General features: G+C 46.4%; 1 protein-coding gene across 17 annotated transcripts in view; it reads left to right on the top strand.

The window, feature by feature from the left end:
• The window catches only part of prdm16 (PR domain containing 16), a 253,625-nt gene that overhangs the window by 46,862 nt on the left and 194,263 nt on the right, over positions 1 to 12,500 (top strand). The window contains exon 1 of one of the 17 annotated variants that reach the window (XM_046343586.1): positions 7,960 to 8,061. The exons of the other annotated variants lie outside the window; for them this stretch is intronic. Coding sequence (XP_046199542.1) covers positions 8,049 to 8,061 — 13 coding nt within the window. The 5' untranslated portion in view covers positions 7,960 to 8,048. Of the gene's footprint in view, positions 1 to 7,959; positions 8,062 to 12,500 lie in introns of those variants that run through there. 17 annotated transcript variants of the gene reach the window in all.

Genomic DNA, 12,500 nt, shown 5'->3' with positions numbered 1-12,500 from the left:
ATGAAAAGCAGTGCATGACCTCAGACCTAAGTGTAACTCGAGCTCCTCGCAATGTCAAAACTTTGGCACCTGAAAAAGTAGGCGCCCTTCCCCTCTCCCCTCCCTCCCTCTCTCCCCTCCGGGCTTACAGGGCCAATGGCCGTTGGGTAGAAGAGCTTCCTTGTCTTTTGTTAGCTCAGGGCTCAGCGAGGATAAACACGAGTCGAGAGTGTGTGAAAACAAAGTATTATGACGCTGAGCTTCAAAATGTCAACATCTTTAGCTGTCGGCTGAAAGAAAACCCAAGGCACAATACAGGGTATTTAGCGTGTGGACGGGAGGCTACATATATGAGTCATGCAAAGCAAAGCGGGCCCAGCGCTTCACCTTGAGTTGCACCCGTTCAAAAATAATGGAATACGCTAAAAGCAACATTTGTCACACGCAAGGTGCTCAGATCTTCCTCTGTCTGAGGTTTCTTAGAGAGCCTTGTGAGTTAACTTGTGACGTCCTTGTGAAGCGAACAAAGCCACCTCCTATTCCGGGGACAGTTATGTATTTATAATGTGGGTGACTAAAACGTTGGCCAGTAATTTGTCAAAATACAAAATTTAAGTGGCATTTTAGGGCCATATGACACGAATATTGACACATGAACTAGTTAAGATGGTTTCTAGAGAGGGTATGTGTGTGGACGCCCAGTGTTAGGATCTTGGCTTCTTTGTGTTTGCTTTAAGAGAACCGCTTTGGAAAGAAAACGACTTTTCCTGTGCCATTGACAGCCGAAATATTTACGCAGTCGCTTAAACTGCACTCGAGCGCGCCGCCCGCAATGAGAGCAACGGTAATTGATGCTCAGGCCGTTTGGCTTAATTAGTAATTTGGAGAAGGAGAAAGCAGCGACAATGGATCTGCCGATAACTTAGCACTTAAATGCAATTAGTGAAGGCCAATGGAGGTCATTAAAATACAGACAAGCTTCGATATAGAGGGCTGGGTCAGTTAGTCAATAGACTGACCCCCTGGTTCTCAATAGACTGACCCCCTGGTTCTGGCACAGACCATTGCTCTTTTTGTTTACTTGATGCTGGTCTAGACTATTACCCTGGTCTGGTCTGGTCTGGTCTGGTCTGGCCAGTGGTGGTGTTTGCACTACAGGCCTCTTGGCTCTTATCTGTCTTAGGCTACTCTGAATGGGGAAGAAAAGCACAGGGAAGGGAGTGTTTGTTTACTGACTGACTGACTAACGCAAAGACAAAATGGAGGACATCCCTGATTTAACACTTCATTTTTGTATTTTTTATTCTTAGCTCTTCTGTATGAGGTGTGATACCTGTGGTGAATGTTTTGCGTAGCGTATTATCAAGTGTGGTGTTATTGATGTGGTGGGCTGAGTGAGTGGAATAATGACACATAGAAACTAATTCCAGGCTGTCTCCCCAGATACTAACCAGGCAATATAGACTTGGGGGCCCCTGAAAGTGTGAGATGAGAACCTTGGCCCTTCACACTATAGCTCTCGTCATGTGGAGTATTGCCATTGATGTTAGTGGTCCCCCTTCTACTGAAGTGAATGATATGAGAGAACACAATTCACTGGGTTGACCAGTGTTGCCCTTCACACCAATTAACAGCTTTCTCCGTTAACCAACGGGCTGAACTGTAATCAGAGCAGCTCGTCAAAGCAGTACACACACAAAACAGTGATAATTTACCCCACCAGCACTCCCAACACCCCAAGTACGACTGTGCACGTGTATGCGTCGATCCACCAATCTCCGAGGGCAACTCTCATCACATAGCTTGTTTATTAAGGAGTAATGACAATTGTAATTAGCAAGGCAAACAACATGTTCATTTTCTCCTCACTCCTTGACTGCTCTGTGGGGAGAGGCAAGGAGCAACGCCAAGACTCTCCAACGGTCTCCCTCTCTTCCACTCTCTTTCGCCCGCCCACTCACCCGCCACGGCCCTATGCAGTTGGCCAAATGAAATATCTGAGCCCAAAATAACCCCAAAAAAGCTTCTTTTCTTTTAGAGTCTCCAAGGCAGTATGCACAGTACAGTACATCACACCCGGTCCAAAAGCATGAGGCATAGGGAAGAGAATGTGTACGGGCTTGGTCTGCCAATTTCCCAAGTTTTCAAAACTAGACTGGTATTATTACAGGAGACACATTAGATATTTCTCCGAACACCTAAGGATCGGTTATAGCATGAACTGTGGCCGGCTGTTTTCCCGAGCCTTGACCTGTGTTAAAGACACATTGATCAGCACTATATTTATCCGTGTGGGTTTACGCAACGCTTGGGGAAAAAAGTTGAATGAATGGGCTGTGCAGTCACTATCGGAGGTCGTTCTAAAGCGCCCAGTTCAATTGTGCACAGGAACATTTTCCTTTCAACCTCTGAATGGTTAAACTGGTGAGAAATATTTGTGATGATTGAAAATATCTGTGAGTTTGCTTCATTTACTATCATCCTAAATGAAGATATTGAATGTTTTTGCTATATCTCGTGATGCTTATTACACTAGTTGATGTGGTGGTACTGTGTGTGTTACGACATTACACAGGCTGACGTTTTGACCATGTCAAATGGTGGGAGATTACATGTCCTTTTTACCTCAGGTTGGTGATGTTCGTATGCAAGATCAATTGCTCTTTTGAAAAAAAAAAATGGTTTTAGGCATAGTTATAGTGAGACACGTCAATTCTGTTTTTTATTTTGACAGTTAAATAGCAAAAGTTATATATTTTGGGCTTTTAGTAGTAAATCGAGCTTTTTTTGCCCCTAGCGGTCATGATGTCGGCACCTTGAGAAGGTTCCTCTATGTCATCTCAAGGGAGGGGTTCGATATGAAACACCCCCCCCCCTTCTAGATCTGCTGGGTGGTACCACCTCAAGCCTTACTGTTAAAACAGGTGACAGCTCGCTTTACTTGGCAATGGTCTTGGTAAGTGGAGTGTGCCAACAATATATTTTGAATATTGCTTCTTTGACTAGACTACTGACGTTACACAACATTCAAAAGGCAGTAAGGCACATCTCCACATATGACCAAATTCAACGTTTCTGGTAACTGTTTCATGCACATCTATGTGCTTTTAGGAAGGGGGGGGGACGGGGACATGTTGACTATGAGGATTATACGTTTCTATTTGTAGCTACAGCCGTCGTAACAAGAAGACGACGATGGTGGTCATGCCAGTTGATTGTATTTTTTCCTCAGCCACTGAGACAGATTGGTGGTACAGTCCATTAAGATAGTTGGCTCCACAGTTCGATGGTTGTGAGTTCTAATCCCACACGAGGCAGGTATATTGTTTGTTGTTTTTCAAATCCTTTAGTCACAGTATTCATCCCGTGCCCACACACTTCTAAATGTGACAAGAGAAAGCATACCTTTGAGACGGTTTGCTCTCGTTGTAGTTATCGTTTTTATACAGTACCCAAGACCAATCTGCGAGTTCATTTGACCATTGGAAAAAGTGCTACTGTGTAAGTTCTGCCATGCGGGTTGGATTGAATCACCATTGTCAAGGTAATGATTGCACTCGAATTCCCAACGCAATACCCCAATAAATGTGAGGGACCACATTTAAAATATTTTGTTTCCTCTCCATGGAGCAATAGGTGTCAGGAACTCGGCGCCTTACCCCTGTAAGCTGACTGTCCAGAGACGTACTCACTCACGATGCACATGACTGTATTATCAGAGCGTGCCAGTGGACTTCTGGTAAGTATGCTTTAGTGAGAAAGTGTTGGGATCAGGTACATCTAAGTTCACCCACCCCCCAAATTAATATTTATGAGCTAACCCCCACCCACAACTACTCACCTGAATGCATTTTTTGAACATTTGAAGGGTTTGGGAAAAGGCCGTTTTTTTCTCTCTCTCTGCGCCTTCGTTCTATGTGCATATTCACTGGTGCTTGTTAGTTGTGCTCACCTGCTGTTTCCAATCAGCTCTCTTTGTGAAGCGCCAACACATGCCTGCCTCACACTGGCAACACACACCCACACACTACAGACCATGGCAGTCCCTCAGAAGGCAGAAGGAAGGAACTGGAGTCTGTGCATCTTTCCAGAGATCAGCGGTAGAGGTCAGAGGTTAAGGTCAACACTGTCCCAGGGCCACGGCCAGGCCTTCCTGGTTGAGCTGATGATGATGAATGGCTCACTGCTGCCCTGCCAGCTAAAGAGGCAGCTGTTACTGAGAGGGCTGCAGAACATCACAGGCCTCACCTGACATGTGGGGGTCGACGTGGGTGCAGTCTTTTGCTCCAGCCAAGCAGGAACACCATTACGATGATACAATTCGTTTTTGTTCTCTGTCATAGGAGGGGTCTGTTTATTGGACAACCCGAAACAAAGGAATATGGTGTAAATGTGTTTTATTCACAGTGGAATAAGATATTTAATCAAACAGTTATTTTTCAAGACGTTTCGGACTGCTTTCCAAGTCACAAACAAGTCAACTCTTTTTCAGTTGATTGAGTGGCTTGAGCCATGGAGATGGTTCTAGGCCACTATATCTAGCTTTGTCTCCCTTTGTATGGAATATGGGACATTGTTCTGTCTAGATAAACCCCCTGTGGTGAAGACAGATCAAGTCAAGTCCTCGGCACATCTCGTAATAATTAGGTAACCAAATGTAAAGAAAGTCCTTTGAAAACAATGACTTTGTCCGACATTAACACACACACACACACACACACACACACACACACACACACACACACACACACACACACACACACACACACACACACACACACACACACACACACACACACACACACACACACACACACACACACACACACACACACACACACACACACACACACACACACACACACACACTCTTGACCTCTACTCTTAACACTGTCTCATTGACCTGTCCCTCAAGTCCTAGTCCTGCAGGTGTCCTGTATGTAGAGGCCCCTGTACTCTCGACACACTGCGCCACTCGTCTCGTCTCAGGTTCACTTCCTGTAACCCAAACTGCTTTCATCCCTCAGTGAGGGAATTAGTATGTACTTGCACCCTATGCCGGAGTGCATTGTCCTGCTGCGGTATCTATTGTCCGTCTCGCCTTATAAAAGTAAGTAAAGAGACATGCGAGCTGCCACTCACCCAAACGACTTTCGAAACCCTGTTTGATGATGTAACGGGCTCTTCCTCTTCCTCTTTCTTCTCCTCCTCTACCTCCTCCTCCCCTGTTTAGGTTTTTAGTGTATGCAATTATGTGATTAGGGCAGGGTTTTATTACAGCCCACTCTCGGGCTACTGTGGGGAGGTAGTGTAAGGTGTAGGCGAGGACCTGACACCTGGGCTGAAAGTTCAGCATCAAATCGGTCAAGCCAGTCCTGCACCATGCTGCTGACTGAGACAATGCAAGGGGATATACGTTTCACACTTAGTGCAACACGCCGGATATGTGCTCTGTAATATGTGCTCTGTAATATGTGCTCTGTAATATGTGCTCTGTACTATGTGCTCTGTACTCAATGTAATGTTGATGTTGGTTGACGCCTCCTTTCTCGCCGTTGTACTGACCCACCTGCCACTACATCCGTTCACCTGCCGGTGACCTTGTGGAATTGTTCAGTGTGGTCCTGGTGGTTCTGAAGCAGATACAAGGCGTGCGGGTTTGCCGTAACACACTCGCTGGTCGACATGATACTCTGCATGACAAGTTCTGGTCCTGCCCCCCCCCACCGTTTAAGGCAACCTGTCCCACCGCCTGACGCCCCACAACACTTACACATCAGAACAGCCTCATCTGACGTACTCTGGCCAAGTTAAACTGGCCTAGATAGCCATCAAGTATTAAGCACCACCAGTGTCCCGGGGGGGCGTAGCTCACACAAATCTCAACTTAAACATAAAGAGATTAGACAACTTTTGCAAGATATTAGCTGTTCAAAAATTAGAAAAATGTCCCTAAGCCCCTTGAACACAAGGCATTCTTTTGTTCTTGCTGGCCCGGCACGGCTAGGGACTAGTAGGGACGTGGGGCTGGTGGGGGGGGTGGGCTGGGCAGTGCCTGGAGTTTGGGATTGGGGGCTGGAGAGGAGGGGGGTCACTGAGCCTCTGTGTGTGGGACCCAGGTACACCACTGATCCAAGGCCAGTAAACCCAATCAGGCTGGGGAATTAGTGCAGAGAGGGATTAAGACTCCAGCCCCGACCACTACCACTGTAGAGAGAGAGAGAGAGAGAGAGAGAGAGAGAGAGAGAGAGAGAGAGAGAGAGAGAGAGAGAGAGAGAGAGAGAGAGAGAGAGAGAGAGAGAGAGAGAGAGAGATAGAGAGAGAGAGAGAGAGAGAGAGAGAGAGAGAGAGAGAGAGAGAGAGAGAGAGAGAGAGAGAGAGAGAGACAGAGAAGGGGATAGAGAGAGAGAGAGAGAGAGAGAGAGAGAGAGAGAGAGAGAGAGAGAGAGAGAGAGAGAGAGAGAGAGAGAGAGAGAGAGAAGGGGAAAGAGAGGGGGAGAAAAAAAACAAAGGAGAGAATGAGCGAATGAGTAGTGTGGCCACCCAGAAGGTAACAATTCCCAATAGCCAGGGTGGGTGCTGTGACATCCCTGTACCTGTCTCTATCCCCCGTCCCCGGCAATTATCTTGACAGAATGTAGAATAATGCATCTCATTTCTACATAGGTTTGTGTTGGCGACAGAAACAGAGAGAGAAGAACAGAGAGAGTTAGAGAGAAGGGGAGAGGGAGGGGGAGGTATAAGAGTTACCCAGAGATAACAAGCCAGAGCCACTAGTCATCACAAACCGCTTGTGTCTCCGAAATCACCCCCCTAGCCCCCCCCTCTCCACTGCACAACCGCCCATGGCAAACTGGGTGCCCAAACACAGACAGGAGGGCCATGTGAGTAAGTGTCATATGGAACAGATTTAGTTAGTCTCCCCCACCCTAAACCTCCCAGTATCCTATCATCCAATCAAAGGAATAGACACAGTCCCCTCCCATCCGCACCACACTGCAGTCTGGAGCTGGATCCCCAGCAAAGCTGCAGCTTCATGGGTGCCAGGGAGAGACGGCACGGCAAAGACCTGAGCGAGACGGAGGAGAGGAAAGACAGAGAGAGACACAGGGAGTGGAGGGAGGGATGGAGTGAGAGAGTAAAGAAGAGAGAAAGAAGAGGCGGAATGACAGCGAAAGTGGTGTCCTACACTTCTCAGCTCAATGTCCCCCGAACGTTCTCCCAGCCTCTGAATTGGTCCACGGTGGGGTTTTCCCCTGGGTCCCAGTTTTGCTGGGGGCATATCTGCATATATTGTTGCATATTTCTGTCCCCGTCCCATACAAAAGCTGTTTGTGTCAGACACACTGTCAATATCTTCACCCAATGTGTGCCCTGCCAATCTCAGTTAGGCTACTGTCAATCATCAAACGTGGAGTTATTAGCGCTCAACGAGGAGATATTTGGAAGTGCATATGTCTGTGTCTGTGTGTCTGTGTGTGTGTGTGTGTGTGTGTGTGTGTGTGTGTGTGTGTGTGTGTGTGTGTGTGTGTGTGTGTGTGTGTGTGTGTGTGTGTGTGTGTGTGTGTGTGTGTGTGTGTGTGTGTGTGTGTGTGTGTGTGTGTGTGTGTTCGGCTGGGTGCTTGACCTCTGTGGTGCCCTTTATTTCAGCTCATCGTCTCCCTGCACTTCCACTATCTCTGTCACATTGACACTCGCATTCTTTCACGTTAGCAGCATCGCAGCGCGGGCAGATATGCCTCCAAGTATCATGGACACACATAGATACACACAGACTCCGACTCGCTCTCACACACACAAGCACAGACCACGGCACACACCAACACACACACACACACACACACACACACACACACACACACACACACACACACACACACACACACACACACACACACACACACACACACACACACACACACACACACACACACACACACACACACACACACACACACACACACACACACACACACACACACACACACACAGACGCTTCATTGGTAGCCAGGGTTTATGGAAAGCGGGAGCTCCTAGTCAGACACCTTCTTCCCGGGACGCTTGTGACCATGTCTGCTCTAGGTGAGTTGTGTGGCTGCAACCTTTTGTTTGTTTGTGATTTTAGGTTGGGGTCATGACAATGGAGACAGAGAACAGTCTCGGGACAGTATCTTAAGACTACAACACGTTGCCACGACGCACATCTTTTGTTGACGTGTGGAGGGAAGAACCGACCAACCAAAGCAATGCTTTACTTGTGAACCGTTTTCAAGTTGACATTTATGCCTTGGAGAAATGGGAGTCAAAATTGTACAAATACACACTGAGTACACCAAACATTAGGGACACCTTCCTAACATAGAGTTGCACCCCAGGGCAGTATTTCAAGATGTTTAGTGGACGTTTAGTGGACGTTTCTCTTCCCCCTCTCAAAGCTGCAATATGTCACTTTTTGAGCGACCCGACCAAATGTGCATAGACATTTGCATAGTTATAGATCTGTCATTCTCATTGATAGCAAGTCTAAGAAGAGGAAGATGTAGTATGTTCTATGGGCGCCCATTCTATGTTTCTCATTCCTAAGTTTTGTTTTTGTGTCTTTAACTTTCGGTTTTGTACACTGGCTTCAAACAGCTGAAAATGAAATATTTTTGGCTATTGAAAATATGTTTCACCGCAGTTTAATTGGTATATTGATTCTCTACACTTTACATTGCTTGTTTTGTCACATAAACTGAAATTAGGTGAACTATTCAAATTTTTGCAACCAGGAAATGTCAGAGTTATTTCTGCATATTCCACCTTTAAACTTGTAAGGCATGGATATAAGGACGAACAACTTCTCTCTTAGACGAATAATATTTCATATCCAACTGTGAGGTTCGCATAGAACACGTCATACTTCAAAATGAATAGTCTCATGGTTGTCCATTCACCCCGGCTCCACCACCAGATCAATACACAGCTGTCACGCTCTCGCCCACCTTCTCCAGACGTCGCAGATAGAAACACAATGACCAGAGCTGATTTGAGTCTCTAGTCTACAGGACAAGCACTCATATCTGTTCTACGCGATAAGTTGAGCGTTCCATAATGTTTGCAGCTTTCTGAACAGGGCCCGTTATTTCCAGTTAGGGATGGCCAGTCCCCTCCTGTCACTCTGTTGTGACGGGTCACCCATATTCCTCCAAGACAGGTTGTCACAGCCCTCTAACACGGGCCATCCCTCATCCTCATCCTCCCTTTTCTCTCCCTCTCCCTTTCCTCATCCGTCCATCAGCCTGACAGCTTGGGGTGCTGACCTCTCACCCCCAGGGTCAAACTCCTGGTTACCCACAATCCCTGGCTGCTGAGGAGCCTGACCAGAGCCCAGCTCAAACAGAGCCCCCTGTTAATAAGAGTAACAGAATACGCTCGTTTTGTTGCTGTTTGCAATCAATTCTGGAGGGGCACACCTGGTATGGCGAGGCCAGTGGATGCAATCATTTATATAGCAACTGTCTTCACAAGGGTATCAGCATTCACTAACTCAGAGAGGCTGCTGCCTACATTGAGACCCAATCACTGGTCACTTTAATAAATGGATCACTAGTCACTTTACACAATGGCACTTTACTCATATCACATGTACAGTTGAAGTCTGAAGTTTACATACACTTAGGTTGGAGTCATTCAACCACTCCACAAATTTCTTGTGAACAAACTATAGTTTTAGTAAGTCGGTTAGGACATCTAAGTAATTTTTACAACAATTGTTTACAGACAGATTATTTCTCTTGTGTGTGTGGATCAGAATTGGGTCAGAAGTTTAAATACACTAAGTTGACTGTGCCTTTAAACAGCTTGTAAAATTCCAGAAAATGATGTCATGGCTTTAGAAGCTTCTGATAGGCTAAGTGACATAATTTGAGTCAATTGGAGGTGTACTTGTGGATGTATTTCAAGGCCTACCTTCAAACTCAGTACACCTTTGCTTGACATCATGGGAAAATCAAAAGAAATCAGCCAAGACCTCAGAAACAAAAATTGTAGACCTCCACATGTCTGGCTCATCCTTGAGACCAATTTCCAAAAGCCTGAAGATACCACGTTCATCTGTACAAACAATAGTACGCAAGTATAAACACCATGGGACCATGCAGCTGTCATACCGCTCAGGAAGGAGACGCGTTGTGTCTCCTAGAGATGAACGTATTTCGGTGCAAAAAGTGCAAATCAATCCCAGAACATCAGCAAAGGACCTTGTGAAGATGCTGGAGGAAACAGGTACAAAAGTATCTATATCCACAGTAAAACGAGTCCTATATCGACATAACCTGAATGGCCGCTCTGCAAGGAAGAAGCCACTGCTCCAAAATCGCCGTAAAAAATCCAGACTACGGTTTGCAACTGCACATGGTGACAAAGATCGTACTTTTTAGAGAAATGTCCTCTGGTCTGATGAAACAAAAATAGAAATGTTTGGCCATAATGACCATCGTTATGTTTGGAGGAGAAAGGGGGAGCCTTGCAAGCCGAAGAAAACCATCCCAACCGTGAAGCACGGGGGTGGAAGCATCATGTTGTGGGGGAGCTTTGCTGCAGGAGGGACTGATGCACTTCACAAAATAGATGGCATCATGACGGAGGAAAATGATGTGGATATATTGAAGCAACATCTCAAGACATCAGTCAGGAAGTTAAAGCTTGGTCATAAATGGGTCTTCCAAATGGACAATGACCCCAAGCATACTTCTAAAATTGTGGCAAAATGGCTTAAGGACATCAAATTAAAGGTATTGGAGTGGCCATCACAAAGCCCTGACCTCAATCCCATAGACAAATTGTGGGCAGAACTAAAAAAGTGTGTGGAAGCAAAGAGGCCTACAAACCTGACTCAGTTACACCAGCTCTGTCAGAAGGAATGGGCCAAAATTCTTCCAACTTATTGTGGGAAGCTTGTGGAAAGCTACCCGAAACATTTGACCCAAGTTAAACAATTTAAAGGCAATACTACCAAAAACTAATTGAGTGCATGTAAATTTCTGACCCACTGGGAATGTGATGAAAGCTAAAAATAAAGGCTGAAATAAATCATTCTCTCTACTATTATTCGGACATTTCACATTCTTAACATCGTGGTGATCCTAACCCACCTAAGACACATATTTTTTTACTAGGATTAAATGTCAGGAATTGTTGGAACTAGAAGCACTAGCATTTCGCTACACTCACAATAACATCTGCTAACCATGTGTATGTGACCAATACGATTGGATTTGATTGTTACCAGGATTTTATCTGAAACTGTGAAAGTGAAGGTGCCTTTGGCATACTTGTACCGAGGTAGCACCACCTCTATCTCATACCATCCACACCTGTGTGAAAGAACAAAATAACAGAGTGGAGGGGAGGGGAGGGGAGGAAAAGATCACTGCAGATTTTACCCCGCTCTCCCTCCCTCCCTTCCTGCCCTTGTACCTTGATTCCTGTTTAATATCGAGACTGATGAGCCCAATTTGGGCCTCGTTCTTGGACCGGCCGCAGTGATTAATGGGCCAGCGAGGTGGCATCGGCGCCACGTCCTCTGCACACACACACACACACACACACACACACACACACACACACACACACACACACACACACACACACACACACACACACACACACACACACACACACACACACACACACACACACATACACACACACACACACACACACACACACACACACACACACACACACACACACACACACACACACACACACACACACACACACACACACACACACACACACACACACACACACACACACAGAGAGCCACGGACACTCTGCTGCTATAGCCGCCACCAAACCTGGCTTGTAATTGATGACACCATGGTCAGGCCCACCATTTGCAAACCAAATGCAGGCGAGAGGACTCTCTTCTCTCCAACACCACCTCTCTCTCTCTCTCTCTCCAACACCTCTCTCTCTCTCTCTCTCTCTCTGTCTCTCTCTCCCTCTCTCTCTCTCTGTCTCTCTCTCTCTGTCTGTCTGTCTGTCTGTCTGTCTGTCTGTCTGTCTGTCTGTCTGTCTGTCTGTCTGTCTGTCTGTCTGTCTGTCTGTCTGTCTGTCTGTCTGTCTCTCTCTCTCTCTGTCTATTCTCTTTTCGATTTCACTTATTTCATTAGGAGTTTGTCATGCAAATGGGGGAGCTAGGTGCAGGGTGTGACATCCCCTCCCAAAGCATGATAAATATTTGATCAGGCCTAATGGAAATTGTCAAGCCCGTCTAATTGTGCCACCCATTATATGAAGCTCGCTATCAAAGGCAGACATACCCTTTGACCCCACCCCCCCCGTCTCTCTCTCCTTGTCTCTTTCTCTTCGTCGCTATCTCGCTTTGGTCTGGGGTTGTCGCGTCTCTTTCGGTCCCCTGCGTACAGACAGGAGTCACTGTGAGACTGCAAAGTCTGTCCTTCCCGTGTGTCACAGCTTCCTCCTTCCTCCTCTTTCGCTCGTCTCCATTGTTGTCCTCCTTTTGGTTCCAT

This window comes from Oncorhynchus gorbuscha, linkage group LG03 (genome assembly GCF_021184085.1).
Source record: "Oncorhynchus gorbuscha isolate QuinsamMale2020 ecotype Even-year linkage group LG03, OgorEven_v1.0, whole genome shotgun sequence".
NCBI classification, from domain to species: domain Eukaryota; kingdom Metazoa; phylum Chordata; class Actinopteri; order Salmoniformes; family Salmonidae; genus Oncorhynchus; species Oncorhynchus gorbuscha.
This window is presented reverse-complemented; position numbering and strand designations above follow the sequence as displayed.